Source organism: Nyctereutes procyonoides, unplaced genomic scaffold (assembly GCF_905146905.1).
Source record: "Nyctereutes procyonoides isolate TBG_1078 unplaced genomic scaffold, NYPRO_anot_genome, whole genome shotgun sequence".
In the NCBI taxonomy this organism is placed as follows: domain Eukaryota; kingdom Metazoa; phylum Chordata; class Mammalia; order Carnivora; family Canidae; genus Nyctereutes; species Nyctereutes procyonoides.
In genome coordinates this window covers 32,340,557-32,365,452 of record NW_026575159.1, presented here as the reverse complement: position 1 = coordinate 32,365,452, position 24,896 = coordinate 32,340,557, and the positions used below count along the sequence as shown (strand labels likewise).

Below are 24,896 nucleotides of genomic sequence, written 5' to 3'. Positions count from 1 at the left end.
GAACTAGAAGGACGTGCATCTGGGGCTGTGTCACGGTGTGAGGGCACACCTGTAGCAGGAGGAACTAGGCCAACACTGCGGCCTCAGTAGAATTCTCATCCGTACTTGTGGAGGTGAATATTATGTGCCCACTTGAATGAGCCCTGGGGTGCTTAGATATCTGGCCAAACCGTTCTGGGTGGGACGCCCGGGTGGCTCAGCAGTTGGGTGCCTGCCTTCGGCTCACCGCGTGACCCCGGGATCCCAGATCGAGTCCCACGTCGGGCTCCCTGTGTGGAGCCTGCTTCTCCCTCTGCCTGTGTCTTTGCCTCTCTCTCTCATGAATAAGTAAATAAAATCTTAAAAAAACAAACAAACAAACAAAAAACCAAACCATTCTGGGTATGTCTGTGAAGCTGTTCCTGGATGAGATTAACATTTCTGTGAGTAGACTGAAACAGGCCGCTCTGTCCTATGTGGGTGGGCCCCACGCAATCAGTTGAAGGGCTGAATAGCATAAAAGGTCCCCTCCTACCCATGCAGGCCCTGCCCCGCCCCATCCTTCTAGACAGGTGCGCAGGGCACAGGCATCTGTGGAACAGTCTAGGGCCATGTGGAGGACCTCCAGGCCCTGCTCTGGGTGGCCGCCCACCAGGTCGGGTGGTGGTGCTGGCATCCACGTGTAGCCAGGCTCCTGGGCTCCCTGTGAAGCCCAGCGGCTGGGGGAGCAGCTATGGGGCAGAAGGAGCCAGAAGGCGGCTTTTCCTCCTCTTTCAGGCCACAGTGCACCAACAAAGCACCTGAGCAGCTGCCTTGAGCCCCGGAACTGATGTCCAGAGACTGCCTGATGTCTGCTCCTGTCCCCCACAGCTGCTCCCACCGTGAGTGGGGGCGCACGGTGGGGGTGTGGCCCAGAGAGGTGGGCAGACCAACCGCGGAGCCCTGGGGACGGAGTCCCAGCCCGAAGTCTTGAGAACTGGGGAGGGGAGGCTCGGAGTTGCGGCTGCAGGAGCTGGGCAGCTCATCAATGTGGGCGCGGGTGGGGTCCCACAGTGTTCAGGAGGGGCCAGGTGGGGCGGGAAGGCACAGGCTCCCCCACCCAGCCAGGCCTGCACTGTGTCGGGCTGACGTCCCAGAGCTCAGGGAAGATCTACGGCTGAGGCTGAGGCCTGGCTGCAGCCGCCTGCACCTGTCCAGAGGGACGCCCGGAGCGTTCCCAGGGGCTGGAAGCAGCTGCCAAGCCTGGGCCACTCCTCACGTGGCTTGGGTAGTGGAGGGGCACCTTGCCTCGGGCAGCCGCCACCTGACCCCACCTGCCCTCCTCGCTCTCTGCATGGGGAAACACCTGGCTGTGCGTCCAGGGGAGTCAGTGGGGCTCCAGGCCTCAGCCGGGTCAGTGAGGACCCAAGATCGGCCGCTCCTCTGCAGAGACAGGCAGGGGCGACCCCTATTTCCATCCATGAAAAAGCATTTATTTGAGCGGGGGGCGCGGGGCTGGCGGCGCGGAGGGGCTGGGGGAGGCGGGGGCCCGCCGCCTGCTACTCCCGGTAGTGGACCCTCTGGTGCTGGATGAGCTGCGAGCTCTGGCCGAAGGCCTTGCCGCAGGCGCCGCAGGCGAAGGGCTTCTCGCCCGTGTGCGTCCGCAGGTGCCGAAAGAAGTGCGAGCGGCCGCGGAAGGCCTTGCCGCAGTCGCCACACTCGTAGGGCTTCTCCCCGGTGTGGATGCGTTGGTGCTCGATGAGCACGGAGCTCCAGATGAAGGCCTTGCCGCACTGGCTGCAGGCGTACGGCTTCTCGCCCGTGTGCAGCCGCTGGTGCCGCACCAGGTTGGAGCTCTGGCTGAAGGCCTGGCCGCACTCGCCGCACTTGTAGGGCTTCTCGCCGTTGTGGATGCGCAGGTGCTGCGTGAAGTGCGAGCTGTGGCTGAAGGCGCGGCCGCACTGGCCGCACTCGTACGGCTTCTCGCCCGTGTGGATGCGGTGGTGCTGGATGAAGCCCGACCAGCCGCGGAAGCGCTTCCCGCACTCGTGGCACGCGTACGGCTTCTCGCCTGTGTGGATGCGCTGGTGCTTGAGCAGCAGCGACTTGTACTTGAAGCTCTTGCCGCAGGCCTCGCAGCGGTGCGGCTTCCCGCCCCACGGGCCCCCCTGCCGTGCCCCGGGCCCCGAGTCCCGGCCGCCCCCCGGCTCCGGGGCCCGCGCGGGCTCCCCCGCCACCCCGGAGGCGCGCAGCGTCGTGCGCCAGGGGCCCGGAGGCTGGTGGCCTGCGGGCCGCTCCAGGCTGGCCTCCTGCCCAAAGCGGTCCCCACACTTGGGTCCACAGGGCAGGCTCCTCAGAAGGGTCCTCAGGGCCCCTCCGGCCTGGTCCACCTCGTCCTCGGGGCGGGGAGACGACGCGGCCTGCGCGGGTTCTGCCTCCGAGTCTGAAACGACACACGGAGGGGCGGGTGGATCCCCGGCGTTGGCCTCTCCTCTGCCGCGGGGTGCTGGGACCAGCGGGGAGCGCAGACCTAGGTGGGCAAGGCCCCCACCGACCTGGACCCAGAGGGAGGCAGCAAAGCCCTCTGCTCCCATAGGTGCCGCCCAGGCTCCTGGCAGGGACGTGGGGTGGGTCACCCCTCTCCTGAGGCTCAGCAGCCTGGGCCGCCACAGGGCACTTCCAGGAACTAAGTCTAGGTGGCAATTGTCTCCCGGGCCACCCCCCCTGCCCCCCTGCCCCTCACCTCCAGACACCAGCAGGGTCTGCTTCCAGGGCCCTGACCTGACACCTCTAGGATCTCCCGGGAAGGGGGAGCAGAGCCCAAGGGCTTCCCTGGGTGGGGGTGCGGCAAGGGGCTGTGGGGAGAAGGGGACGCAGACCAGAGCCTAACTTAGGGGTCTAGTGCAGGTGGAGGGCTCGGCCGGGGGGAAGGGCCCGGGCCTCGGGGGCTGCCGACGGGCTACAGCTCGGGCTCAGCGGCAGACCGCGACTGAACAGGGCAGAGGCCCTCGGGGACAGAGCGAGACACTGTCCTGGTGACGACGGTGCCCAGCACCCAGGATGCTGCATGGAGCCTGACATGTGGCAGCACAGGTAGGTCCACCTAGGCAGGGACGAGGAGGACTCTCCACTCACTCACCTGGCCAGCAGGTATCTCTGCCAATCTGGACCTCCTCCACATCTTGGAGATCCAGGTCGGACAGCTCCTCCTCCTGCAGTGGCTGGGAGGGCACCTCAGGGCTGCAGCCAGGGGAGTCTGGGGGCACAGGGGACGGGGGCTCATCTCCCCCTCCTCCCATTCTAGCCCGGGCCTCGTTCAGCTGCCTGTAGAACGCCACCTGCTCCTCACGCCACGCACCTCCTCGCCCTCCTGCTGGTCCCGTGTGTCCCAAGGGCCCAAGGGTCGAGGCACTTGGGAGATGGGGGTGCAGCCATGGGACAGCCTTCCCTGAGAGGCCCCAGGGCACCGCTTGGCTGCTCTGGACTGAGGGTGGGGGTGTGTCCCAGCAAGAGCCACCTGAGACTTCCAAACGCTCCCAGCACCTCCCCAGGGTCGTGCAGTCCCGGGAACGTGGGCTTTCTGGCTGCGACCTCCACACTTTCCCCTCCCTGGCCCCCCCATCGGTTGCCACCATCTCTGAAAGCCCTGGGGACTGGCTGGGCTGTGTCCCATGGCTGCTCTTGGGGCATCATCCTGAAGTACCCGCCCACTGTGTCCCCCAACCTTGGGCACCTCCAGGGAGGCTGGGACGCAGCACGGGATAGGCTTGCCGTGCCTCAGGGAAGGCCCCCTGCCTGGGCCGCTCCTGGACACCACGCTGCTGGGGCGGGCCCTCCAGGGGGTGTTGATCTGGGGCCATGAGGGGTGGGGGGTTACTTTTCTGGCTGGAAGGGGTGCTCCTTGTAGGTGAAATGGCAGAAAAAGTGTGTGCTTGGACATGGACACAGGGGATGGTCAAAGTTCAGCTCTCAGGTGCCAAGGCCAGGCATGCAGCTCCTCCCCACCCCAGGGGCTACATGTCCTTCTCTGTCGTTGCTCCTGCCCAGACTGCCCTTCCTGCTGCAGGGTTCCAGACCATACCTTCCAGAACTTGCTCTGGAAGCACAGGCTCCGGTGGACACAGCAGTGCGCCAGGCCCCTCAGCCAGCCCAGCACAGCCCTGGCTCCCAAAGTGTCTGTCCTGTTACACAGCCCACCTGCCTAACTCCCTCCCTGCTCTGGAGGCCCGGGGAGGGGTAGCCTTGAGCTCTTTGCTGGGTCACCTCACCCGCTCCATGCCTGCCCCACCCCCAGGGCCCAGGCCAAGTGCCCTGGGCTGCTCCCCTCAACTGCTAGAGCCAACATAGGGCTCCCCGCTCCAGGATGCCCTCTGCCCCCGACGCCCTCCAGCATTGTGCCCAGCTAGAGATTTAGAAACTGGCTGTCGTTTGAGGTGGATGTGGAGATGATGGGACCCTGCCCAGGGAGGGACCCCAGGCTTCACAGGGCAGAACCCCACCTCACCCACTCTGGTCTGGGAGCCGGAGGCTGGGGCTCCAGGGGGCCTGGCCTCACCAGCTGGAGGGCCTGGGGCAGGTTCCTGAGATGCTGGGGTCTTTCCTCTGAGGGGGTCTGTGGACCCGAGCACCAAGGAACCCACCAGTGGAGGAAACGAGGTCCAGAGGCAGCGAGGGGTAGCCTCTGTCCTGGAGAAGGGCTTGGTCCTGGGGCCCAGCTCTCCACGCTGGGCTGGTCTCCACGAGGACCGGATGAAGGCACCCGCCACTCCTCCCTCTGGCCCTCCTGCAGAGCCTGCTGGAGGCCCCACGGTCTATTCCTCAGGGTCCATCCTGGTTTTCCTTGCAGATGCACCCCCCTCCCCCCTTTTCTGATCAGCACAAGGGGTGCTGAAGCTGCTGGCTGCAGCCCCCACTCCCTCTCACTGGGCAGGGCCCCTGGGCACTTGAGGGCACTTGGCTGTGACCCAAGGACAAAGCCTGGCCGTCCAGGCTCTTGCTGGATGAGAGGCAGCCCCAGTCTGCACTGGGTGAGGACCTGCATCCCGGGCACCAGTCTTCTTCTCCAGCAGAACTGGCCGGGTCAGCGGGTCTTCCAGACCAGCCCCTCCCCGCTCCTATGTTTGCTGGGTGCACGGGGGGGGGGGGGGGGGGGGGGGTTCAGGAGCCAGACTGATGTGTTCTGAATCCCACTGGTGTCCACAGGCTCCTGTCTGGGCTTCCATGTCCCTGTCAGGAACATGGGAACAGGAGATCCTGCCTTGCCAGGCTGCTGTGAGGGGCGGCATGAGAACCCGGAGGTGAAGAGTAGGCCCCGGAATCCTGACTGCGTGGGGACGGAGGGCACAGCCTTGGGGGGAGCCCTGGGCAAAGCCCTGAAACCACCCTGCAGGGAGAGGCCTCTGTGCCAGCGAAGGCCTGCAAAGCATGTGCTCTGGGCAGTGCCCAGCTCCATGCCCACCCCACATCCCCAGTGTGGCCCACCACGGGGCCGGGCAGGAGGCCGGGAGCTGCTCCTGTTCCGATCCTGGACTGAGCCATGTGCTACCTGTGAGCCTCACCGCCCTCATCTGTTAATGCCCTGACAGGGTGGTCACTGGGCTTCAGGATAACCTGCGCAGAGCCCTCGGCACAGAATCCTTGGCACAGAGCTGGCACATCTCAGCTGTTATCACATCACTGTATCACGCCGGCACTCACCAAGGGTGAGAACCCCGCACGCAGAGCGAGCCCCACCCCCTGGGCTAGCTCTTTAGAACGCCCAGACCCTTGACCTGCTGTCACTGGCTCATCTGTGTCGTCAGCTGTGAGGAGTGAGGCCTGGGCTCCTGTGGCACGTGCGGCACGGTTAGAGCCCTGGGACTTCCTGATGGCTGATGTGAGCAAGACCCACGGGCATCAACCAGGCACTGGCTACTTCCATGCTTTTGACATCCTGAGACCCTGTCAGGAGAGTGGGACAGGCTGGCAGCCCCACCCCTGCAGATCCCTGGTGGCCCCAATCCAGACCAGACAGCCCAGAACTCTGGATGCTATTTTCTGGGGTGGGGGCAAAGGCTCGCAGAGGGAGATGGGAGGACACAGGGCCCTGCACGGAGGCTGCTCTTCCCTGAACCCCAAACAGAGCCTCGGGGGACCACGGGGAGCCATTGCTCACAAGGCTCGGTCTGCAGCCTCAATCACTGCTGCCCGCGGCCCCACCCCAGTGCAGGGGTGCAGGAACCCCAGGGGCCAGCGAGCTGCCTCGAATCCAGCCTGCAGTGCCAGTGGTGGGCGGCGGCGGAGGGAGCGCAGCGCAGGGTGAGTACCGTGTTGACGACTGTGCAGGTGAAGCCGAGCCTCGCCGTGGTGGGGTCCAGGTGTCCCTGGTGATGCAAGATTGACAGGGGACGGGACACGGGGGGGCTCCTGACCGTCCCCCAGGGTCGCCATCTTCCCTGGGGCCTGCTGAAGGTGTGCACACCTGGGACCTGGGGAAACGAAAACCATGGCAGGGTGAGGGGGGCCAGGGCAAGGCCAGCTGCCCATCAGCCCCGGGGGAGCGGGGAGAGGGCCAAGGATGCCAGGGTGCCGTGTGGGACCTGGGGTGGCAGCCAGGCCACATGGGCGGCACCAGCGCCGCTGCAGGGCCAGGCCAGGCCCCGTGGGAGCGGCGCAGGGGCCCTGGAGGGCCGGGAGGTGCGGGGCGCGGGGCTCCCGGCAGCAACGCCGACGGAGCGCTGCGGGGGGGCAGCGCCTCTCTGACCCCGCGCCGCGGGCCCCGGTGCCCCGAGCCGCCCGGTCCCCTGCTCCAGCTCGGTCGCAACAGTGGTCCGGTCCGACGTGACAAGGGTTTTCCCTGGCGCTGTGGTGCCGCGGGGCTCCCCGTGGGGCGGAGAAGGACGCCGCGGGCAAGCTGCACCCGCCTCGGGGGGCGGGGGGCGGTCCCGGCCACCCGGAGGGCACCGGCGCCGCAGGGACGGACTCAGGGCGCCGGCCGGCCCCGCACACGGACCCCGCCGCGGCCCGCCCCACGGAGACCTCCTCTGCGCCCCGGGGCGCCCACCCGCGACCCCCGGCCGGGCCCGGGCCGAGGTCGCGGCGGCGCGGGGGTGAGGCGGCGGCCGCGGCGGGGCCGGGGGGACGACGCGCGAGCGCGGGCGGGCTGAACGTCCCCGCCGCCGCCGCCCGGCGCCCACTCACCTTCCGAGCGGGAGGCGGCCGCCCGCGCGCCGGCCGGAAGTGCGCCCGCGCCCCGCCCCCCGCACGCACTTCCGGGACGCTCTGGGCGCCGGAGGACCCCGCCTCGGTGGCGCGGGGGGGGCGGGGCCCGACGGGGCCCGACGGGCGCGCCCAGCCCCCGGCCGGCGGCTGCGGGCTCCACGGCCAAGCGCCCCAGGGCAGCGGCCTCGGTGCCGCCCTTCTCCCCTCGCGGGGTTGCTGCCGCCGGCCGGCAGTCGCTGGCGAGCTTGCGGAGAACGAAGTCTTCCTTTCGGGGGGCCCCAAACACCCCTCCCGGCGGCCCCCCGAGTTCCCGAGGCGTGGCCGGCCGAACATCCCCGAGCCCGCTTGGGGTCCCCCGGAGCCGGAGTCTCCCCGCCGGCCTGTTCTGACGACCCTGAGCCCTGAGCCCGGCCGGCGGGCAGCACAGGGCAGCCAGGGCCGTGGGGCGCGGGGCGGGGCCAGGCGGGAGAGAAGCTGGGTGGGGGGCGAGGAGGGCCCGGTGACCGCGGGCAGGCGCCGCCGCCGCCGCCGCCTCCGCCTCCGCCTCCGCGGGTGGGACGCGGCCGAAGCCCGGGGCGGCGGCTTCCCCCGGGGCAGCCCCGCGCCCGCCAGACCGCGCTGCTCCCCTCCGCCGACCTAATGCCCGGCCCAGGCCAGCAGCCGGGGTGCCGCTGGGAGCAGGGCAGGTCCCCGCCGCTGTGGAGCCCACATTCCTAGTGTGCGGGAGAAAGCACACAACAAACGGGAACACGGCCGCACCCACGCCGGCGTAAGCGCTCCAAGGAAGCACACAGGGAAGCGCTTAGTGGTCCCACGAGGGCTCCCTAAGCAAGCGACACCAGAGGAGACGGAGGAGAGTAGGGCAAGCTAGTCGCTAGAGGGAGGAGATTCAAAGCAGAAGGAAGAGCATGTGCCAAGGTCCTGAGGTATGAGTGTCCCCAAGGGTCTGGAGGAGACCAGGCAAGCGGGGGGTGTGGTGAGGGAAGGAGAATGGGACAAGGGGGGCAAGCTGTCTTGAAGCCGTGATTAGGAGCCCGGATTTGATCTGCACCAGGAGCCACTGAGGGTCCTGAGCAGGGGAGTGACGCCTGATGCACATTTTAAGATCTGTTTAGGGAGGCAGGAGGAGGCAGGTGGTTTAGAGTGTGGGCTGGGTAGGGCCCATGCTGGGAACCAACTGACACTACCTGCTGTTTGCTGGGATGTGGGGCACGACAACATGGCGTTCGGGCTGGAGTATGGCGGCTGGCCCACTTTCTGGGAGGGGGCAATGGCCACAGCCGAGTTCTGTTCTGGATACATGGCCCCAGACGCACAGAGGTGGCTGGGGCTCGCCTCTCCCACCCCCTCCTCAGTCTCCCCTCACCCACTCCCGTGTGGCCCTTCAGCGATGCCTTGGAGGCTCGGCTCCCACTCTTCAGCCTCAACAAGCCTACTGTCAAGTGTCTGGGTCTCTGCAAAAAGCTGCCTGGCCCCTGGTTTTGCCACCCAAAGCCCTGGCCCAGGGCACCACTCCTCTGTCAGCCCTCAGGCATCTCCCCATCACCTGACTGTGTGGGGGACCTTGCCGTCCCATCCTTGGCCTGGTCCTTGCCCCCAGGCATACTGTGCTCTGCAGGGTCTGGTGGCCCCTCCCCTCAGCGGAGACAACCAAGAATGTCTCCAGGTATTCCCGCTGCGTACCCTTCTGGGGGGCAGGGCTGCCCTCAAGAAGACAGCTCTTTCTTGGAAGGCAAACGAGCAAGGGTATGGGACGGGGGCACTCAGTGCTTGCAGGGCATCATCCCAGGGTCTCACAAGGTCGGGGTCTTCCAGACCCCCTCCAGGGTTATGACCGCAGGCATCAGGCAACCAAGGAACCTCTAGTCCCCCAGAACCTGGGGCCGGGACAGCTGTGTCTACAGAGGGACACAGTATTTTGTCCCACAGGGGGTCACTCTCATCCTAAGTCAGTGGATTCCTTCTCCAATTATGTCAGTCTCTTACAAGTTTGGTTACCGTGAGGCAGTGGCCAGTTGGGTGTCTGGCTCTGCAGGCCTGAGGCCAGACCCAGCACCTCCCTGGGGAGTCCTGACTGCACCCCCAAACTGCAGGGAGATGAATGGACCCAGTGAACAGAGCAGAAGTTTATTACAGAAGAAAACCTTATCCACAAGTAGCAGCACAAGGACACATTCTGGGACGAGTGCTGGGGAGGCAGCCAGAAAGGAACCAGTGCAACACTCACTTGGATTAAGAAAGCACCACGTGAAAGGTGAACCACAGAAACCACAGAACGAGGACAACACGTCCCCCAGACGTGCAACATACTCGCTTTCTGAAGACTGAAGAAGTGAAGAGATTATAACGTCAAAGTTCATCTGACATGCTTGGAAAGTCACGTGTCCCGTGTGCACGACCACCAGCCAAGTGAGAGCATCTAGCCGTGCAGCCACCTCCACCTGCCAGGTGTGCGTGGTGTGAGAATCCCAGGATGCCGAGTGCTCAAGCTGACCAGTAAACAAGTGCGTGATAAAACCAGATTGCCCCGGGCTGCTGCAGGGACCTGGGGTGCACGATGGGACGGGGGCGCTCGTGTGGACCCCAGTCCGGTGGCGACGTGTGTGCTGGGGCCAAGGGACCCTGGGTGCTCACCCTACAGTCCTCGGAAGCCCACGCCTCCCGAGGCTGCAGATAACCACGGGCAGCAGCGTCCACCTGCCTCCGTGGGCCAGCCTGGATCCTGGTAGGACTCTGGTCAAGAGGGCCACTGGCGCTGTGGGCTGTGGAACAGGCAGTTGTGAGGCGGACGCAGGAGACACGATCTCTAAGCTCAGCGCAGAGGTCCCTGGAGGCTCGGAGCAGAGCTGTGTCCTCAGGCAGGAGACACGGAGCCTGCCCATCATCTTCGTGGCTGCTCCCACCCTGCGCTGGCCCTCAGCCCACTCCCTTTCCAGTCCCAGTGCTGCTCCCTTGGCCCTTGGGGACACCTCCTTTACCTGGCTGCGAACCTGCCCTCACTTGTCCTGCTCCAGAGCAAATGTCCATGTGTCCCCAGTGTCACAGGCATCTGTCATGAGCACCAGGACTCAGGCACCCTGGGCTGTCCTCCCTGGAGCCGAGGCCGCAAGGCTGCCCCCAGTCCAGCCGTCCTCCGCAGCGTCTTGGGGAAAGGAATGGCCACAAGTCTTGGTCCGGACTCGGGATGGACACGAGAGGTCACTAGAAATCAAGCCCAGGTGACACCCTGGTGCCTACAGCTCCCCAGGAATGCAGAGGACCTGGCAAGGGTGACCAGAGTTCAGCCCCCCAGTCTGTGGGGAGGGGAGGAAGCAGAGCCCTGCCTGCGGTGTGGACTCACTGCCCAGTCTCCCACAGCGCTGGCTCCCGCCTTCCCTCAGATCGAGGTCGGCATGAGGCTCGTAGGGACAGATCCCAGCATGAAGGGCGATTGACGGCACGTCCCTGGGACATCTGCAGGCGTCCCCGTGTCCGTTCCATTCAAGGTCCTCCGTGGCTCACCGCCAACCCAGCGCCCTCCACGTGGGCCAGGTGCAGAGTTGCTCCGTGGACACTGCTGTAACTGCCCTCCGGCAGCAAGAACCATGCTCAGCGGGGGGCACCCCAAAGGTTCCCATGTGGAAGAAGCATTTCTCTGGGACATTCCCAGGACTCCAGGGAAGCCGCTGACTGCTGGTGGGGTCCCTCCCAGGCTGGGCGGGCTCAGGATTGCCCCTCCTGGGTGGGCGGGGCCAGAGGTGTGCCAGCAGCGGTGCAAGGTGAGCAAGGTGGATGTGGTGGCCTTTGGAGTGGCTGAGAAGCGGCGAAGGCCCCTGGGGGGTTCAGCGCCTTCACAGGGCTCTGGGAGGAGGTGGGAGGCAGACGGGGCCCACCTGCAGCACCCCTGCCTCCCGTGGACTTCCTGGCCGGCCCCGACCCCACCCGCCCTCGGGCGTTGCCTTTCTGCTCACCCAGGGGCCTCCTGGCCGCCTCCTCACTAGCCTGGGCGCCTCCTCGGGGCTCAGGACTGGGGAACCTTGTTAGCTGGGAGGTTCCCTTCTATGCACGCTTCATTGGGAACTTGACGGGTGAGCTGCTCTCACAGCTACAAAAGGACAAGAAACACTTTCTGAACAAAGAAACGCAGTTATCACCTGGCTGGCTGCGGGGAAGCTGTGAACACACAGGTGGGGAGGGCTGGAGAGGCCTGGAGGCGGGACTGGCCGGAGCTCCACCCACGCACCCCAGGCCTGGGCCCCGACAGACCCGGGGGGAGAGCGCTCTTGTCCCACAAAGTTAGTTAGAACCGGAGTGTTGCAGACGCACGTAGCCCTTGGGTGAACGGGACGCGATGGGGGCCGCCGAAGCCGGGCGCCCAGTCCCCGCAGGCCGCCGCTCCGCCCTGTCGGCTTCTGCGCTTCATCAGCAGCATCTTTGGCAACCGACTTCCTTTGTTCTGAGCCACAGACGTGGACGAGCATCTGCTCGCTTGGCTGCTGCCATACATGTGGGTTATTTCGATTTTCCTGACATCCCACACGCACTCTACAGATCGCTGCACGGACTCTGGGCGCACGTACCAGAGTGCCCCCTCGGGATTTTGATGACCCAAGTTTCTGGGCTAGCACCCTATGGCACATCCTTAACTTGCCAAGAAACGCTACTTTTGTTGCTAAAAATAGATTGATAACTTTTTATTTTTTAAAGGTTTTATTTATTCATTCATAGAGACAAAGAGAGAGAGAGAGGCAGAGACACAGGCAGAGGGAGAAGCAGGCTCCACCCAGGGAGCCCGACGTGGGACTCGACGTGGGACTCGATCCCAGGTCTCCAGGATCAGGCCCTGGGGTACAGGCGGTGCTAAACCGCTGCGCCACCGGGGCTGCCCGATCAATAGCTTTTTAAAACTGCATTTTGTTAACAGCACAGCAGATTCAGTAGCTGTTTCCGCTCTGGGGAATACACGTGCTGTTCATTGTTGTAGTGAACACAGCAGCAGCAGCAAGTGCGATGCTGGGCACCCCCCGCGCCGACACCGACACCTGAAGCCTCTGTATCGTTCCCAACAGAAACCCTGCGTCCGTCTCCCTGCGCTGTACGCCCGGGAGTCTCTCCTATGCTGCTGTGTGCGGCGCTCTGGGCCCTCCGAGCCGGGGCCACACTGGCCGGCTTCTGGCGCTCGGCAGCAGCTTGTCACCGTCTGGGCCTCATTCCCTGTCCAGGCCAATGCTGTCCCCGCGTCTGGGCTCTGCGCACCGTGTGTCCATTCGTCCGGGGTGTACCACAGGCCACGGTGCCCGGGGGCTCCTGCTTCGCTGCTTCTGCACCTGGGCCTCTGGGAATTCGGATTCTGACCTTTGCCCGGCAAACCTGCTAAGCCCTTACTAATCTCCGTACTTGGGGTCGATTTTCAGATTCTAGTAGACGTGGTATCATCTGCTGATAAACACACTAAGGGTTTTCCATTATAATCTCAGGTGTGCCTCTTCGTCCCCGTGTGGCCCCTGGGCAGCGCGAGCAGGGAGTGCTGGGGGAGCCCCGAGGGTGGGCCTCTTGGCTCCTGTGCTCGGAGGGGACACAGATACCCGGGACCCCAGGCTGCAGTGCTGTCCCAGGTTCTGGTAGATGTTCTCTACCGGGTTTAGACAATTCTAGGATGGTGCATTTTGGGACATAGTTTCACAACATGTAAGATGATAATATGGGGGGGGCGCCTGGGTGGCTCAGCGGTAGAGCGTCTGCCTTCAGCTCGGGCCGGGATCCTAGGATCGAGTCCCACATTGGGCTCCCCGCAGGGAGCCTGCTTCTCCCTCTGCCTCTCTGTGTGTATCTCATGAATAAATATCTCTTTAAAAACATAAAAGATGATAATATGCCCCTCCCCCAACCTGTTGATGTGACACATCAGTTTTGAGCCTGACTTGCCTTCCTGACAGAACCTCTGGCCCCACTCCACCATCCCTTCCTGCCGTGTTGGAGGCAGTTTCCAGCTCCGGGCTTGAGCCCCTGTGGCTGTGAGCACACACTCCCGGCTGTCCCAGCTCATAAAGTAAGGGGAGGTGTCTCCGCTTTTCAATCTCTGAGCCCAAAGGAGACTGGAATAGGTGCCTGAACTCACTTGTGCGCCATCTGGACTCGCATCCTTGGTGGCGGGGTGGGGGGGGCTATAAGCTCCGGACACTCGTGTGCAGCGCTTACGGATCTTTGGGCCGCTGGCTCTCGGGTGGCCTCCACAGCTCATCTGTACTCACGTTCCCTGGCACGGAGTTTTCTCTTTTCTGATCTCTGACGCCCCTGCTGTCACTTCTCAGCATTTGCAGTGGCGCGTTTGCTCCCGTGGCCTCCTGGCCCCACGCCGGACTGCCGGCCAGGACGGGGCCTCCCGTTTCCTTCCCACGACAGCCTCCGACACACTGGTTTTGCTACTCTGTCACTCTGCATTTATTCCGCTGTGTTTTTTTATAACTTCTCAAGCCGGAGGCTCAGCTTCTGGTCTCTAGCTGCTCTGCTGACGAGGCCTGAGTGCTTAGGGCTACATGTCCCCACGTGGCTTTAACGGCTCCTGGGGAAGCTCTGGCCAATCCTGTTTCAGTGTCAGCAAGGTCTCAGTATTTTAGAGCCTTTGCTATGTCTTTTCGTTTGAGTCTCATTATTGGGAGGGTTTTCCTTTTCCTAGGATAGGAGCTTCATTTGAACTGAGAAACCCTCAAAACAGGTTCACGGGAAAGATCTGGCTTCGGTGTGTGGTGGGGATGCAGTGGCAGGGAGCGCAGGAGATGGCCCCTGCCTTGCCAGAGCCGTGCCAAGGCAAACAAGACCACCAACTGATCTGAGTTTGATTTCGTGATTTTTCTCATAACTGTAAGACTTCCAAGTCTCATTTTAAAAGAAGTATTTTCCCATTGCTCTTTTCCTGCTGATGCAGGTGAAGTCAACTGTGGTCTTCCTGGAGGAGGCGCCAAGCACTGTCGGCGGGCATGGCTACCTCCCACGCCTCGCTAAGAACATGAACACCCGGCAAGAAGCCCCACGCCCAGTGTGGGACTTGAACTCACAACCCGGAGATCAAGAGTCGCAGTTCCACCCACAGAGCCCGCCGGGCGCCCCCAGAGCCACCATCCTTAAAACAGTTGGGGTGAAGCAGCAGTGCCCTGAGGACTTCACGTGAGTCACCGAGTCAGGTTAAGCACCGTCAGCATCCCACATCACACCTGCGGAAACTGAGGCAGCACGAGGTTAAGAAAGGCCCCAGGTCCCATGTGGGCAAGGTTACTAACCCCTGTGCTCTTCACCACCCACCTCCTCTCCAGAGAGCAAAGCCATATTGGGTGGGAGTCTATTTCTTTGTCTCCTAACCAACTGGCACGGACGAAAACGCACCTGCCTGCCGCTGGAGAGGAGGGCAAGCCCGCCGTCTGTGCGCTTGCTGCCGGGGCGCCGACCGCCACAGCCCGGAGGAGGATGCCGGCCAGGCTCATCTCCACCGTCGTTCCGTGTCTGGAGACCCATCCTGCTGCCCTGAATACAGAAAAGGTATTTATCTCCGCACTATTTGTAACGCCCTGAACCAGAGAGAGCCCACGTGCCACCCGTAGGAGACCTTTCTCTTGGGTTCACCGTGAGGCCGTGGTGCCCAGGAAGCTGGCGGCCAGGAACGTGCTGCAACACGTGACCCATGTCACACTGCACACACGTCCTGGGATGGGCTAAGGCAAAGCGGACGTCCCTGGGCCCGGACGCCCACCCAGGGTGAGCGTCCCCACCCTGTCCTCCGGCACCCTGGGATGAGCACCCAGCCCCCACAGCCCCCCCCCATCTCCTTCCGCGGGCCTCCAGCACAGCCCGGGGGAGGGGACCTCTGACCCTCACGCGCCCTTCACCTAGAGCGGCCCCCTCTGGCCACCGCCCGTCTCTGTGAATGAATCTTTTCTGGCACACGGCCACACTCGCTCACTTCTGTGTCATCCGGGACTGTGGCCCCAGGTCACAGCAGAGAGGAGTGGTGACAGGTGTCAGGGCCACGGAGCCGACAAGTTGCCACCTGGGCCTTTACAGAAAGCGTCTGCCAACCGTGCTCTGGACGCAGGAGCCGCTGACACCCAAGCAGTGTGCTTCCTCGCACCCGGTGCTCGTACACGTCTCCTCACTGTCTCTGCCGAACGTCTGAGAGTAAATTGCAGACCTCGTGCCCCTGTGTCCCTGGAAAGCTTAGTGTGCGTCTCTGACAACCAGGATGAGGCCCAGGATGACCATAGGCCACAAGCCAAGCATGGAGCGCGGAGACAGATGCAGCCCTGCCACCCAGTGGACAGCGTGGACATAAGGTTTGCCAAAGGTCTCAGGAATGTCCCTGACAGCTACGCTCCCATCCGGGGTCACACACTGTGGCCCTCACCCCCCGGGATCTCCTGCCCCACCTGGGGCGATATGAGTCGGGTATGGGAGGGGGGCCTGCTGTGCCCGGGGGCTGGGGGACAGGGGTGCCCAGCTCAGGTGTCATACAGCACAGCTTTTAGAAAGAACAGGAGTGGGCAGCCTGGGTGGCTCAGCGGTTGAGGGTCTGCCTTCAGCTCAGGGCATGATCCCGGGTGCCGGGATCAAGTTCAGCATCGGGATCCCTGCAAGGAGCCTGCTTCTCCCTCTGCCTGTGGCTCCTCTCTGTGTCTCTCATGAGAAAATAAGTAAATTCTTAAAAAAAAAAAAAAAAAGAACAGGAGCAAACACCTACCAACCTGGAGAAGGATTTCTGCCGGGAGCATCTGCCCTTTGGTGTCTGTGACCTGATGGAGAAACATCTCTCTCAATTCGGGACCTTCCTGCAGGACATATTACCCAAAGACCAAGGCCATTTGGGGGCTCCAAACAGCTGAAAGTGCATCATTTTCCTAGTAAAAGCCCTGTTGCCTCCTAAGTGACTGTCACCTCACCCTCCTCGCACTGTTGGAAACTCTGGGACCCCCGGCAGCTCTCTGTAGAGCGAGGAGCCCCATTTGGATCACTCCCGGAGGGCAGCCTAGGGTGGGCACAGGGTGGGGACTCGCCCGGGGGAGGAGATGGGGCCTGGGGACCAGGTGTGAAGACATGAAACTGACCTGGAAGCTGACCCCTGGGGGGCAGGGCGCACTGGCTCCTGTCTGGACACCCCCGTGGCAGACGCAGGCTGGCCCGAGCTGCCCTCACATCCTTGGGGCCCCCACATGTTCAGGGCAGGAATTGCCTGTGATGGCAGCCCGTAGATCCTGGGCGATCCACATGGCGCGTCAGGCCTCTCACCGTGACAGGGGCTGGGCTGGGCGGAGGCAGGAGGGGCCAGTTCCCAGGGACACGGGATGAGGGCAGGGGTTCCAGGGCTGGTGCTGCACGGCTGGAGGGGGGAAGCCGGGGCACAAACTGCAGGACTGTCACCACGGCCAGCCTCGCAGGGAGAGCAGGTGGGTGGCGCGGCACCGGGGCACCGACCGCGGAACACCGCTGTCTAGCTCAGCGCCGCAGGCTCCTGCCTGGTGCACAGGGATGGGCTCGGGGCCCGGCAGATCCACAGTCTGCAGACTGGAGTCCCCCAAGGAGCCGGTGAGAGGGCGGAAAGCAGAGCGGACGCCATGGGCAGAGGCTGCAGGTGTTGGGCCGCTCCCCGGAAGCCACGGCCTCCGAGCCCAGACAGCTGGGGATACCCTGTCTCTGGTGCCGCAGCCACAGATGCCTCCCGCGTTATCACGGGGTCTTGATCCAGGGCCGCTCCACACCGGAGAGGTCTGTACCACGCTCGGGCACTTGCTTACTGTGCGGGCTGACTTTCCTGATGACGGCAGGGCGGTGCGCAGGTGCACGGGGCCCAGCGCACCCGGCACCCATCGGGCGCTCAGGAGGGACGGTGGGTGCGCGGCCCCCACGGGCCCCATCGGCACAGGCCGCAGCTCGGCAGCTTCCCACACTCAGTGCTTCTTCCGCGGGTGATGCTTCTGATGGCGGATGAGGCAGGAGCTGTAGGCAAAGGTCTTCCCGCATTCCTGGCACTCGTACGGCTTCTCCCCGGTGTGCGTCTTCCGATGTTTCAGGAGGTTGGAGCCGCAGTTGAAGGCCTTCCCGCATTCGCTGCATTTGAAGGGCTTCTCTCCAGTGTGGATTCTGTGGTGCTTGGTGACATCGGAGCTGTGCCGGAACGTCTTCCCGCACGCGTCGCACGGGAAGGGCTTCTCTCCCGTGTGTACCCGCTGGTGGCGGAGGTGGTCTGTCTTGTGCTTAAAGATGCGGCCGCACTCCCCGCACTCGTAGGGCTTTTTTCTCTGGAAAGGAGTGAACACAGGGACCCCCTCAAAGTCATCTTTAAACGAAGCATCGAAGGCATCAAATAAGTGTTCTTCATCCTCGGGGCTCAGGCTGGCTTCCTTGCTGTGCTTCCTCGCCACAGACGACCTCCTGGGCTTTTTCCCCCCGGACATGTTCTCTTCTTTGGGAGTGTCCTTCAGCACCTCTACTTCTTCCTTTGGGGTCTGTGCCTTCTTTTTGCCCGTGGGCTTCTCCATCTTTCTCTGTTCCCAGCAGAGAGGAAGGACCACCGGAAGCCAGTAAGGGCTAGGGAGAAAGGCCAGGGCCCGGACTCCCCACTTCTTCGGAAAGCTCTCCCTTTAGACACAGCTCTTCGTTTTCCCGAGCTTGTAACAAGAGCTCTGGAGCAGAAAGCTTGCACCAGAGAGGGGACGCCACCAATCCTTGTGCTGCCGGAGAAGCCAGACCATGAAGGTTAGATCACAGGCGTGTGTGGGGAGGACACAGCTGTGGGCTCCTGCGGTACGGAGGAGCTCAGGGATGGACGACGGGGTGCCATCGGGGACCTCGGCCCCTTCCCTGTCCGTGTGTTCCCTTGGACATGAGCCTTTCACACTGGACGTGACCAAACAGAACACTCGCCCTAACCCTCTCCTGGGGGACAGGGTCTCCATGCCTGTGTCCAGGGGACCAACAACTCTGTGTGGTCTCCACATTGGAGGTTTCCCCTCATTTCCCCCTCCTCCTCTACTTCGTGTATTTGGGACCAGATGATGTGCTTCTGGAGCTACAGGCTGCAGGACACACCTGCATCCCCCCTTTGGGAGCTGCCCTCCTGTCACTTAGAGCCTGGAGTCTGAGATGGACCAAACTTGGGGCTGGCTCCCTAGGGGCGCCCCTGCCCTCCTCCCATGGCCCGTCTGCGTACAGCGGCCACAGACCCCCACCACATACCTGCCCTGGTCCCCAGGGGCCTCCCTCGTACTGAAGAGCCCTATACCCTGACCTGGCCTGCCCTCTGGGGCCGCCCCCGCCTCCCCCCACCCCGGGGTGCCCAATTCCGCTACAAATTCAAGTGAGATCCAGCAGCCCCCCCGGGGGTTGGCAGGAGCATCACCCGCCCGGCTCCTATTTCCTTGGTTGGGATCCCTCGTCTGTTTTGTTTCTGCATCATCCCTGAGCTCCTGAGCTGCGTCTTCTCCGTGCTAATGGAACCCCAGCATGGCCTCCGCACACTTCACTCTCCACGTGCTCGTGGAAGGCATCTCCAGGAGGCTGAGAAAAAGCCTTTTTTTTTTTTTTTTTAAAAGCTCCAAAGGCCGGTCCTGTTCTGATCCTCCCAACATTCCTTGCAAACAGGGTTCTCAGCAAGGGCACCGTGGCCTGTGTGATGCGATGCCCTAGGTCATAACACTCCCGGTGATGTAGATTCACCTTTTTAATCTGCGTCTATCCAACTGCTGTGCGTGAAAACACCATTGCTTTTTTTTTTTTTAAGTAAGCTCTACGGCCAACATAGGGCTCGACCTCAAGACTCTGAGGTCAAGAGTCACAGGCTCCACGGACTGAGCCGGCCCGGCGCCCCCTAGTGATGTTTTAAGGAATAGATGCTTTGACTCGTCAAAGCCACCGGGGAGGGGCCTGGGCTTCCCTGGTCTCCCGCAGGCAGAGGCAGGGAGCCCAGGACGTCGGGACAGGGGGGTGGGAGGCTGGCCTCGGGCCACGTCGCCCGCGGGCCCTGCTGCAGGCCGGCTCCGGGAGGCTGCGGTGCCCACCAGGCGGGAGCCGGGGCTGAGGGCACCGGAGGCCCAGGGGCTGGGGGCGTGCACAAGTAGGGGCCCTCCGCGGCACCCGATCAACCCCCCGGAGGCCGGTGTCCGGTCGGCAGGGAGACAGACAAGCGCAGAGCCGCCGCGGGGACGCCTCACGCCGTACCCACCGCTGCCGGCCGGCTCCTCCGCGCTCCCGGCTCCTGCAGGCGGGGCCCCGAGGGGCGGCGGGCGGCGGGCCGGGGCCTCGGCCGTGTCAGCCCCGCACCCCTACCTAGGGGCCGGCGCCCGCACGGCTGCCGCTCGGGCATCGTCCTAGATACTCGTCCGGTCGGCCCCGTTCAAGCTGCCCTGTGCCTGGCGCCAGGAGGACGCCCAGCAATGGGACCGTCGACGCCGCAGCCGCCCCGCGGGGCCCGGGACGAACCGGCGGCCCCCCCCCCGGCTGGATGCCAGGGATCCGGGAACCGGCGACACCCGCGCCCGGCCCCGCCGCAGCCCGGACCCCCGCGCCAGCCGCCGGGCCCGGCACCCCCGGAAAGACCCGCCCCTTCCGGCGCCGCTCTAGGGGCCCCGCCCCTTCCGGCGCCGCTCTAGGAGGGGCCCGCCCGGCCTCTCGGTGGTACGCCGCGGACGGCTCCGCCCCCCAGCTCACCGCCTCCTTTCCGTTTCTGCCGAGGCCCCGCCCCTCCGCCCCTCGCTCCCCCCATCCTCCACCCCTCCGCACCGCAGGTGCCCCGGCGCCCCCGCCGCGTCCGCCCCGCACCGTCGTGCCGCTCCTCGGAGCCCAGCGACCACCCCACGTGTACTCGTTTCCTGGTTCCCTCCAACTGCGCCGCTCACAACGCTTGGTGATCCCCCGTTCGCGGGCGGCGGGCGTCCAGGCTCGGCTGCCCTCCCGTGGCCGCGCCAGGGCTGCGGTCTCAGCGGGAGGCTCGAGTGTCGCCTCCCCCTGTGGTTGGCAGGAGCCATCTCCTAGGGGCCGCCGAGGGCCTGCTTCTCATTGGCTGTTGGCTGGAGGCTGAGGTGGGCCCTGGCACCCCCCCACCGGGCCCTGCCATGCCGCCCCCTCCGCGGGCACTTCCCAGCGTGGCTGTTCGCGTCTGGGGGGGGGGGGGAGGAGTCTCGTGGAACATAGTGCGAGTGACTGCTCGCGACCTTCCTTATACAACAACATAACCACAGGAGTGACTTCTGGTCACCATCATACAACACGACCCAACTGCAGGAGTGACATCTTGTCTGTCCCACCCCCATACTCTGTGGCTCAGAAGCAAGTCGCAGGTGCCACCCGCACTTGGGGAGGGCAGCAGGCTCTAGACACCACAGCCTCCCAACCTCCACACTCACCCACCCCACCCTGCAATTTTTTCAAAGCACATTGCAGTGTGTGACATACCCTGTCCTCTCCTGGTTAGCAGGTTTCCCAGGCCCAGGCCCAGGCCCACCCGGAGTGTGGGGCAGGTGGCCCTGCAGACCTGCTCAGTGAGGGCGGCCACGCAAATGATTGGTCCCCGCGGGATCAGGGTCGTGTTCACACTGAACTCTAGTCAGTGAAGCCTGCGGCTGCAAAAACACAATGTCCACGCCCTGGTCCCAGAAGGCGCCCTCTGGTTGACACTGGCCACAGGTCACCTGAGCTATTAGGGAGCCCACCCTCCTGCTGCTGGAGGCTCTGCACAAGCTAGGTGGGGGGCAAGTTCTTGAAATAGGGCAGAATGAGGTTCCCACATCCACGGCCGCTTCCTTTCACGAACGCTGTCTCTGTGGCGATTGATGCTGTTTGACAGCATCTCACTCTGGACCGCGGTAAAACGGTCACTTAGAATCATCTTAGAGTCCTTTAAAAAACTTTTTTTGCAGGTTCCCTGTAAGAGCAGGTGAAGCCTGCCCCGGGGCCATGGAGGCCCCCGGTGGCCGCCGGTGGCCGCCGCAGTCGGCGGGCAGGCCCCCGTGCAGCAGGTGCGCTGGTCAGGCCGTCTCTGAAACCCCTGCAGAGCTCCAGCTGCTACCGACGCCACCTCCAGAGGTTCCAAGTGGCGCTGGTATAACTTGAGAGCGCCCCAGATGGTTCTACTGAGCAGCCAGCGTCCAGAACCGCCATCCCGACACAGGCCGGGATGCAAGCAGGGGCTCGGTGACACCTCGGCCGCTGAGCAGGGGGAGACCCAGGAGTGGCGCCTTCGGGTTTCGTATTTTTCCAAGAAACATTGGTCCCTCACCTGGGGGCACGTTCCTCCACTATGAGTCACACCCGTTTACCCAGAAAAGCTAACCCATTTACCCCTCGAGCCTACACTTTAGGACAAGCCGAGTGGGAAGGATGCTCCTTCTCCAATTACACGATCCTCCCCATGTTCATCTGCTGACACGCTTAACATTCATTCATTCATTCATTCACTCACTCATTTATTCATTCATCACTAGGATCCACACCCAGCACGGAGCCCAACCTGGGACCTGAACTCACCACCCTGAGATTAGGACCCGAGATGAGATCAGGAGCCCGATGCTCACCCATCTGCGCCACGTGGGTGCCCCACTGACAGGCTCACAGGGAGGGGCATTTTGAGGGTGTTGGCAGGGTGGCAGCAGGCCAGGGGACGGCCCAAGGGGGCGTTGCCCACTTCCCTCCAGTGGGGACTCCCAGGTCCGGTCAGGCCCGGCCTGGGCCCGGAGGCCTGGTGGCGCCTGTGCGGCTTCCCTTTCTCCGTGACTGTGGGGCTGTGTGACCGTGTGGCCGGCAGCCGTCTGGCACGGAAGGCTTTCCTGCAGCCGTCGTCTCCACGGCTGGCTCGTCAGAGAATGCTCCCAGGTCAGGGTTTCTGGGACTGGGCCCCCCAGGGGTGTCTCCTGCGGCGGGGAGGAGAGCTGAGTCCTGGCATAGGCCAGCCGCGTTCAGTGCTCACCTTGGGCTCTTTCTGGGAGGATGTGGGGTGAGGGGAGCCATGCAGACTTCCCCCCAACCCTCGCCCCCTGTTCTCTGAGACCCTGCAGCCAGCCACCAGCGCCCCACCAGCCCCCCCACAGAGCCCTGTGCAACCTCCCTGGTGCGCCCTCAGGCAGGACATGCATCTGAGCTGGGAGCCTCCCCGGAGCCCCAAAGGCCTGAGTGTCAGGCGACACCGAGCCACACGGGAGGTGGAAGGCTCCAGGTGGGCCCGGGGTCCATCAGCTCCTGCAAACCTGGTGGTCACCAGAGGGCCAGCGTTCAGTAAGCTCCATCCTCAGGGACGTCTTGCTTTGGGATCAACACCTCATCCTTGGTTCTCATAGGGGGAACAAGGACAGGAAATGCACTGTGGCCACCTGCTTCCTGTTTTGGGCGAAAGGAAGTCCTGAGACCACCCCCAGGTGGCGGTGAGGGGGGTGTGTGGACAATGGCAGCTGACCCAAGGGAGCCAGGGGTGGGCCGGAGAGGGGAGGAGTCCCAGCAACCCCTGGGGAGGATGGAGGCTGCAGGGACTGAGTGCCCAGGGAGTGTCTGCGCCCCTTGTTACAGCTGACAGGTCCTGGGCTTGCTCTGGGGGACAGGACTGGATGGGGGCACACAGGGCCCTGAGGTGGCCCCAGGGGTGGTGAGACAGCTTGGGTAGGGGCCCCTCAGCCCAGTGTGCTTGTTTGTCCTCTCCAGGTCAGGGGCCATTGTAGGGGAGCAGAAGGGAGGGGGGTGACCGGATGGACTCAATGCTGGGACGGGCAAGAGTGTGAGAGACTGGACCCCCTGCCCCCTCCCAGGAAGAGCTCCAGGGGTCAGAGCAGGGACCATCACATCACCCCTGGCACTAGAGCACCAGAGCCTGGCTGCCGGTACCTCTGGCGGCCTCCACGGGGATCCTAGAAGATGGGTCCTGCTTTCCTCCGGTTTTGTGGGAAAGGGCACTGAGCCCAGAGAGGCTGCGTGGCTTGCCGAGATCACCCAGCTGGGAAGCGGCCCATTCCGACTTGAGGCCTGGCCAGCATGTGAGCCCCGGGGCTGCACGGGCTCCTTATTGTCTTAGCAGCTCCCAGGAAGATTCTTGACAGCATCCAAGCCGCAGGGCAGAGCCTTGACCCATGCCATCTGCTCCAGAAGTTTCCAGCATTAGGCCCTTAAGGAGCACCCTCGGGGGTTCAAGGACCTGCACGTGTCCTGGGGTGAGGAGCAGGCTCTGGAGGCTCACCAGGTGGGCCAAGGCCCTGCGGCCTCTCCCTGTCCTGTGCTACCAGCCTGTGGTACACAGGTGTCCTTCCTCGTCCACGGACAGGCGGGGCTCCTGGAAGGGGTGCCTTGTGCCCCCAGCTCTCAGTCTAGACAAGAGGACCTGACGCAGGTGCCTGTGGTCACTCACTGCAGCACCAGCACCGGACACACTTTGCCCAGGAGGCCTGTCCAGACCAGGGGCTCTGGCATCTGGAGGACAGACTTCTTTGGGCGTAGCCGCGGGGTCAGGGGTGTGCCGACAGAGGCTGAACATCCTTGCTGCTTTGAGGAGGGAAAGTGCGGGAATCCAGCACCCACGGCTGCCACGACCTTCCTAGGGGGGTGGGGCAGGGCGGGGGTGCAGTGATGCTGATTCCAGGGCAGAGGCGGGGCCTCTGCATGATTCCAGCTTAAACACAAAATTTCCAGGGACACCTGGGTGGCTCAACGGTTGAGCCCTTCCCTTGGGCTCAGGGCGCGTGATCCTGGGGTCCCCAGATTGAATTCCACATCGGGCTCCCTGCATGGAGCCTGCTTCTCCCTCTGCCTATGTCTCTGCCTCTCTATGTCCCTCATTAATAAATAAAATCTTTAAAATAAAAATAAATAAAAATAAAAAATAAAATACATTTTCCAGTTATTTTACCAGTAAAAATGTTTTGTTTTGGTTTGGTTTGTTTTTTTTTTTTTTTTTTTTTTTTCTTCCAGGAATGGCAAAGAACTGCAAGCCAAAGCCAGCAAAACCACAGGCAGGAGTGCCCCGCAAAGGATGAAGTGGAGCGCCGAGGGGCTGCTGTCAACTGAAAGCCCATTGGACTAAACTGGGAGCTGGATGTGTGACGGCTTCTCATTGGCCGAACTGTTGCCAGGGGAGGAGGAAACCTTCCTTCCTCCCGCCCCACGGTGAGGGAGCAGGAACGCAGTAGTGTGGGGAGGACCACTCCATTCCCATCGGATTTGTGGTTTGGATTTGTGGTTGGTGAGGGTGGGAGGGCATGAGAGCTCCCCCTGCCCAAACTCCCGACTTCCCTTTTAGTGAGGTTTCCTTTTATGAATTTTCTCAGTAGGCCTGGGGTGCGGTGGGAAAGACCCCTGTGGGAAAGACCCCGGTAGGAAAGTCCTTCTGGCCGGGAGGGGCCCCCGTGGGGCAAGCACTGGTCTGCAAGCACACGGCAGCACAGCCCCTGCAGCTGGAGCCAGCCCAGTCACCGTAGAGACCACCGACTCTGCGGGGGGGGGGGCACCCTGATAGACAGGTGGACAGTACTGAGGAGGCCAGCAGGAGGCCTCGGCAGGGCCTGGTGCTTGTGAGCTGAATTCCTGTGCCCCGGTCCCCCATCTGTGTGCAGGTCCCCACCTGGGCCAGGCCATCACCACTAGGCCCTATCTCCCCCATCCTGGCAATCACCACCCTAAGCTCAGCTTGGGCCTGACGCCACTCTGTGCACCCTCATGGAGCTCTGTCTCAGGCCCTCCTTAGGGGCTGGATTATGTCCCCCAAATCCATCTGCTGAGTCCTGGTCTCAGAACTTCAGAGGGTG

The 24,896-nt window shown here is 63.4% G+C and overlaps 2 protein-coding genes across 11 annotated transcripts; both read right to left on the bottom strand.

Annotated features, from left to right (window-relative positions):
- Positions 1 to 1,420: 1,420 nt before the first annotated feature.
- GLI4 (GLI family zinc finger 4) lies at positions 1,421 to 14,634 on the bottom strand. Of its 8 annotated transcripts, none has more exons than XM_055314365.1 (4): positions 14,518 to 14,634; positions 6,264 to 6,425; positions 3,098 to 3,214; positions 1,422 to 2,401 (listed from the first exon to the last, which is right to left on the bottom strand). In XM_055314365.1, exons 2-4 carry the CDS (start codon positions 6,385 to 6,387, stop codon positions 1,518 to 1,520), a joined length of 1,125 nt encoding a protein of 374 aa, XP_055170340.1. In that variant the 5' UTR covers positions 6,388 to 6,425; positions 14,518 to 14,634; the 3' UTR covers positions 1,422 to 1,517. The 8 variants fall into 8 exon arrangements, with proteins under 8 accessions (XP_055170341.1, XP_055170342.1, XP_055170340.1 ...); XM_055314363.1 differs by lacking the exon at positions 14,518 to 14,634 and adding an exon at positions 9,793 to 9,900; XM_055314364.1 differs by lacking the exon at positions 14,518 to 14,634 and adding an exon at positions 7,138 to 7,257.
- A 2,435-nt stretch (positions 14,635 to 17,069) lies between these two features.
- Positions 17,070 to 19,498, bottom strand: ZFP41 (ZFP41 zinc finger protein). Of its 3 annotated transcripts, none has more exons than XM_055314370.1 (2): positions 19,447 to 19,498; positions 17,070 to 17,852 (listed from the first exon to the last, which is right to left on the bottom strand). In XM_055314370.1, the coding sequence occupies exon 2, from the start codon at positions 17,658 to 17,660 to the stop codon at positions 17,070 to 17,072; it is 591 nt and encodes a 196-aa protein (XP_055170345.1). In that variant the 5' UTR covers positions 17,661 to 17,852; positions 19,447 to 19,498. The 3 variants fall into 3 exon arrangements, with proteins under 3 accessions (XP_055170345.1, XP_055170344.1, XP_055170346.1); XM_055314369.1 differs by lacking the exon at positions 19,447 to 19,498 and adding an exon at positions 19,343 to 19,418; XM_055314371.1 differs by lacking the exon at positions 19,447 to 19,498 and adding an exon at positions 18,838 to 18,851.
- Positions 19,499 to 24,896: the final 5,398 nt, after the last annotated feature.